We start from the raw sequence: 6,767 nt of genomic DNA, 5'->3' as shown, positions 1-6,767 counted from the left end.
TTTTCTTTCCTTCTCTTATTTTCTTAATGTGTTTCTTTTACCAAAATGTAACTTGTGAGAGCTTAATTTTGTGTTCCCATTTGAGATGAAGCTTCGAAAATTGCAGGCTTATATGGCAGATAGCGGAAGACATCTCCCACATCTATATTATAGGATGAAAGTATAAACAAAGCATCTAACCACTGCTTCCCTACCCTCTCACCATTAAATTATACTTAAAGCTAAAGGAAACATTTTAAATCATCACTGGATGTATTGCACATGCCAAGACTTCAAACAATTTCCTTATATATAGAAGAGCTCTAATGGAGAGATAAATTTAACCAGGGGCTAACTTACACCTCACACTTACCAGGAACTATGTACAGGAATTTCTCAAGAATCTGGTTATGGGCTCTCTGCTCCTCCTGTTTATCAGACAGCCTCTCTTCCTGTGCTTGTGCCAGCAGCCACAACCCTGAGACACGGTGGTGAAGGTCGGAGTGAACGGATTTGGCCGCATTGGGCGCCTGGTCACCAGGGATGCTTTTAACTCTGGCAAAGTGGATATTGTCGCCATCGATGACCCCTTCATTGGCCTCAACTACATGGTCTACATGTTCCAGTATGATTCTACTCATGGCAAGTTCAAAGGCACAGTCAAGGCTGAGAACGGGAAGCTTGTCGTCAATGGAAAGTCCATCTCCATCCTCCAGGAGCGAGATCCCACCAACATCAAATGGGGTGATGCTGGTGTTGAGTACGTTGTGGAATCCACCAGTGTTTTCACTACCTTGGAGAAGGCTGGGACTAACTTGAAGGGTAGAGCCAAGAGGTTCATCATCTCTGCCCCTTCTGCGGATGCCCCCATGTTTGTGATGGGAGTGAACCATGACAAGTATGACAACTCCCTCAAGATTGTCAGCAATGCCTCCTGCACCACCAACTGCTCGGCCCCCCTGGCCAAGGTTATCCATGACAACTTTGGCATTGAGGAGGGACTCATGACCACAGTCCATGCCATCACCACCACCCAGAAGACCGTGGATGGCCCCTCTGGGAAGCTGTGACATGATGGCCGAGGGGCTGCCCAGAACATCATCCCTGCTTCTACTGGTGCTGCCAAGGCTGTGGGCAAGGTCATCCCTGAGCTGAATGGGAAGCTCACTGGCATGGACTTCCGTGTCCCCACCCCCAATGTGTCGGCTGTGGATCTGACCTGCCGCCTGGAGAAAGCTGCCAAATACGATGATATCAAGAAGGGAGTGAAGCAGGCATCAGAGGGCCCCCTCAACGGCATCCTAGGCTATACTGAGGACCAGGTGGTCTCCTGTGCCTTTAACAGTGATACCCCCTCCTCCACCTTTGATACTGGGGCTGGCATTGCCCTCAATGACCACTTTGTCAAGCTTGTTTCCTGGTATGACAATGAGTTTGGCTACAGCAACAGGGTGGTGAACCTTATGGTCCACATGTCCTCTAAGGAATAAGAGTCCCCTGGACCACCAGCCCTGGCAAGAGGAAGAGAGGCCCTCAGCTGCTGGGGAGTCCCTGCCCAGATCGATCCTCCAACACCTGACCACTGTTTCCATCCCACACCCTCTGAAGAAGGGGAGGGGCGTGGGGAGCCCTACTTTGTTGTGCACCATCAATAAAGTTCACTGTACCCAGCCAACAAAAATAAATAAATAAAGAAGAATGTGGTTATGGTTTTTCACCTAGAGAGGCAAGAGGGCAGGTGAAAGAAACAGTATTTAAAATCCCTCTTGGCACTGCTGATGGGTAATACTGGTGAGTCCTTGTTTGGGGACAGTGAAGGTTCCAGCTGCATCCTCAGCCACAGGAAGCAGTCCTAGGCTGGAGAGATTCTCTCTTTTGTTGTGGCAGCAATTGACCAGAAGAGATGCTATTTCTGTTCAAGCAAAAAAGTCATATAGAGAAATCAGCGCAGCTCAGAGACTTTTTCAACAAGCAAACCAGAGAGAGACAAATGCCCTCGCTAAGCAGCCCACATAGCCTGCTCCCACAGCACAGTTTTGGACCTCAGAATTCACCATGTCAATTTGCACCAACTAACTGTTGGGGTTAAGGTCTGATCGAAGGATACTATTAGAAACCAAGCAGTACTACAAGGAAAAAAATGAGGAAAATGAGTCCACCCTATATATGGACACACACCTAAGTGATCTGGATGGAGATCCCCTTATTCAGAGTAATCATTTAACAAAAACTGGCATAAAACCCATTAAAAAGTCAACATCAATAAAGAGGGAGAATTATGTAACTAGAAAGATGCAGAAGCATATGTATGTGTATATGCATCTCCAGTCCCATATCCATATCTATATTTATATGTATATTTTCATATATGTATATGTATATCTAATATGTCTATATCAAATTATAAAAGTTGTCTGCCTTATTCAGATTTTGTGTGCTGCTGATATTTCTCAAACTAGACTTTATTAGAGAAGGTTATAAAGAACCATGTGAAGATTATAGGTAAAAGATACAAAGACAAATACTTATCAGCACCAAACAAGATGCTCTGGGTGACATTCCCATGGGATCTGTCCTTGCAGAAGGCAAGCAGCCAGCTCATATGGAGGCCTATTTTGTGCACATATATGTTTGTATACATATGTAGACCACTTCTGTTTATTGCCCAAGTCATCAGTAATCTTTTTCTTTTAAATATATTTTTATTTATTTCAGAGAGAAAGGAAGAAGGAGAGAGAGATAGAAACATCGACGATAAGAGAGAATCATGGATCACCTGCCTTCTGCATGCCCCACACTGAGGATCGAGCATGAAACCCGGGCATCCACCCTGACCAGGAATTGAACCGTGACCTCCTGGTTCATAGGTCTACCCTCAACCACTGAGCCACACACACCGACTGGGCAGTTGTCAGTAAGGTTTGATTGCTACAAGCTGTAATAGCATATCTGAACACCAACTTGTTCCCTGTTGTGGTTGAGACATATTTTAGACCAAGATATGGCTTCCCAGTAGGAGCCTCTTACAGTTAGGATTTTCCTTACAGAGATGTGAGAAAGCATTGCCCCTGACAACTGGCTTTAGTAAATTGTAAGTTTCTGTTTGAAAACAGTAAATGCAGGTCAAGTGGCCAGGCATATTATCCCCATATACGGATTTTCTCAAAGCAAATGTAAAAACGGTCAATGCTTTTAAACCAGGGTCAGCAAACTTTCTCTATTAAGGAGCAGGTGGTAATCCTTGAGGCTTTGTGAACTGTCAGCTCTGCCCTAGGGTAAAGCTACCACAGGCAATATGTAAACGAAGGTACATCACTGGGTCACTGGGTGACAAAGACAGACAGTAGTTCAGTTTTGTCCCTTGGGCAATAGTTTGCTGACCCTGAGTTAGCAAGTATATGGACCATATGGTCTAACTAGGAAAAACAAAAAGCAAAATGGATTTTACAATTGTTTACGGAATTGAAACTTTTTATACTGGAGCAGAGGGAGGAAAAAATTAGATGACTAAAGAAAAGAGTACTATATCCAATAGTGTGGTTCAGGTAATTTAAGAATCACTTCAGAATTGACACTGAGGTGGGGGAAAGCCACCTTCTTGCAAGAAGGCCAACTAAAGTTCTCCTGTAACAAAAACATAAAGATGCTGAATAAATTGTACTTTTGTAAAAAGCTATAACAAAACCTAGGAGAGAAAGACAAAGAAGATAATCTTCAGTTGTTAAAAAAAAAAGAAAACAGAAAATAAAATTGTAAGTGACTTTACATTACAGCGGGGGCTTATCTTGCCTGTGGTATGTGTATGTGTTGGAGGAACACTTCGGGAAGTACTTTTACTAGGACTCAGAAGGTTATTTTTTTTTTAAGTTTATTCCCTTAATTACAAGATACCAACAGACAATACGAAAATGGCACAGGGCCCATCATGTAGTGGATGCTGTGGTAGGGTGTGTTCCTGCAGAACCAAGGCACTCACACATCCCCCCACCCGCCAACAGTGTTAGCAGCCAGGACTCAGAGCTGCCTGTCACTCCAGGAATTGCTCTTGGCTAAATTGACTTGCCAAAGCTTTCACCTTCTTCAAAGGGTCAGCCTAAAACCTGTTACTACACAAGGCAAAAGTTCCCATATTCAACACCTTGATGTCAGTTTGGGAAACCTCTGAAGAGTCTTCCAGCTCTTTAAGGACCATCAGATGGTGCCCAGTTGTAACTGAATTGCAGTTTACCTTTCTTTCTGCTCGATCTTCTTTCCTCACTTCTTTTAGGAATTGTTCTCTAGGGTCCATAAGTCACTGTCTCAAATTATTTTTCTAAGAAACTGGACCTGACACAGTCATCACCCAGCTTTATATAATAGCATTATTTCTTATATACTTAGATAATTCCCATGAACATTTTGGTAGATTAGCATATATTTATGAATCCATAAACATTATATAGTAATTTTGTAGTCATTTTAACTCTGTGTATGGTATAATAGAATATATTCTGAATCATAATATTTTGTACTCAAAATTGTTTTGGGGCTTATGTTTGCAGATATGTTTAGCTCTTTAAAATATGACTCAAAGTAAATATGTCAAAATATTAAGAGCTCTGCCCAGCCAGTGTGGCTCAGTGGATTGAGCATCGCCCTATGCACTGGGGGAGTCGCAAGTTTGATTCCCGGTCAGAGCACATGCCCAGGTTTCAGGCTTGATCCTCGGTAGGGAACCTGCAGGAGGCAGCTGATCAATGTTTCTCTCTCATCAATGTTTCTATCTCATCAATTTTTCTGTCTTTCTTTCCTTCTCCTGTCCTCTCTCTGAAATAAATAAAAACATATTTAAAAAAAATACTAAGAGCTGATACTTTTCAAACATGGTCATATACATCTCTGGTATATCATTTCCTCTGTACTTCTTTATATTGAATGCTTCAGGATTAAAGATTTTTTAAAAACTAAACTAGCTTAATTCAAAGAAAAATAATGACAAATCTACAGTGTTCCTCCTCCACACCCATTTAATTACTTGAGTCCAGATTATACTGCACAAAAGCCTTTTGCAGCGTGACTCAAACCAACCTACGTATCTAGTGCCATTGGCAGCTGCATGCTGGCCCGGTCTCCTGTTCTGGCCCATTGTTTTCAAAAGTATGTTCCATAGAAGGATATTCCTGAAAAATATTTTAGAGAAAAGCTACTCATTGGTCAAATAATCCATTAATTATGCAAGCCATAGGTCTCTTTTGGATGTACATTTGCTTCTCTACATTAAAGACAAAAAGCAATTCTGCAATTAAAAAAAAAACACCTATTCAATTAACGGTTATTTCCAAATTTTGTTTTTTCATTAAACATTTGCTTACGGAGTTTCTAATAAACTGCCCAGGGGATTAGCAAACTGTGGACACACTTCACATTCACCACCAGTTATATTTTCTCTGTTCACTTCCCATCATCAAACATTCTATGAATTGCTGTCTCCAAGTTTTGCCCTGTTACCCTGTTGAGTATGCTTTTTTAATCCACCCAATACAATGATTTTTGTCCTTCTACCACAACTTAATATGTCACCTCTACTGTGTTGAGTGCCCAAAGCACTCTCTTAGCCACTAGAGAGGATCATAATTAGTTAGAAGCTCATAATTAGTTAGAAGCTCAGCTCCTTTAAGAATGGGTCTGTATTTGTCGTGTTCACTCTTAGTGTCTAACCAGTACCTGGCACATAGATGGAGTTCAATAAATGTGTATTGAGTTCCTGGTGAGTGCATGGGTGGATAAATATGTGTTCTTACAGAATTAATGCACGAATCTTATATTAAAATGACTTATTTATACATCTCTTCCATCAGACTGCAAGTTCCTCAATGGCAGGAATTGTAGCTGAATCATGGTTACATCTGCAGTGCTTAATACCATGTCTGTCATGTAGCAGATGCTCAAGAAATGCCATTTGAAATTTTGGGGGAGGGGAAGATAGAAAAAATGTGGAAGAAACTAAAAAAAATCAACTATATGCAAGTCAAAATTGAACTATTCTCCTAAAAATATAACAGTAGAATAAGTAAAAAAAAAAAAAATTAGGGGACAGTTAGCCTATTTCAAAGTAAATTATTTTTAACTCTTCCATGGAATTTTTTTCTCCCCTAAGGCTCTCATTTTTATATAGTGACAGTGACTGAGCTGTTCCCTACATCTATTTATTCAATGTTAAGTAATCTCTATGTAAAGTCACCAGAGTCCCTGTAGAAGCTTACTGTTGACAAGGTCAGCCCACTGAAACCTCCTAATGGCCCATAGATTTCAAAGTATGTCGCCCGCACTTGAATCTTACTTTGATTCTTGTGGCCCTGGATTAGGCTAAATTCAAATTAAAATCCTATAATTCAGCAATAACTCTTATTTATAATTTTTTCCTAAGATGCTATGAGTCAACTTAATCAAATCAAATTAAACTCACTTTAACTAAAGCTGTTCACGTAAATAAATATTATAAAGACCCGGGAGTCTCTAGTCCTCTAGATGAGATATTTGCAGTCAGCATGTGCCCTCTCTAAAGATAAGTGTTTCAATTCTCTTGACCTCTCCCTGACCACACTGGGTCTATTCAGTCATTTGTCCTGGAAAAAATTGAGAAGGAAAGTAAGATTTCAGTTTCCTTTTCAAAATCAGTTTTCACACCCATCTTTGCAGTTGTACTTTTCTATGGCAGCTTCCCAGCCAGACACTGGTCCTTCACCATTAACTTCATCCCCTATGCTGGATGGTGCAGATGGTTTTCTATTGTATGGTCCAAAGGGAAG

The 6,767-nt window shown here is 41.0% G+C and overlaps 1 protein-coding gene across 1 annotated transcript; it reads left to right on the top strand.

Moving 5' to 3' along the window:
* The first annotated feature begins 420 nt into the window (after positions 1-420).
* LOC102239814 (glyceraldehyde-3-phosphate dehydrogenase-like) lies at positions 421-1,484 on the top strand. The gene is given in 1 exon segment (XM_014539488.1): positions 421-1,484. A coding segment is annotated over 1 exon segment (882 nt). The 5' UTR covers positions 421-587; the 3' UTR covers positions 1,470-1,484.
* Positions 1,485-6,767: the final 5,283 nt, after the last annotated feature.

The sequence above is a fragment of the Myotis brandtii genome, unplaced genomic scaffold (genome assembly GCF_000412655.1).
Source record: "Myotis brandtii unplaced genomic scaffold, ASM41265v1 scaffold2170, whole genome shotgun sequence".
NCBI classification, from domain to species: domain Eukaryota; kingdom Metazoa; phylum Chordata; class Mammalia; order Chiroptera; family Vespertilionidae; genus Myotis; species Myotis brandtii.
This window is presented reverse-complemented; position numbering and strand designations above follow the sequence as displayed.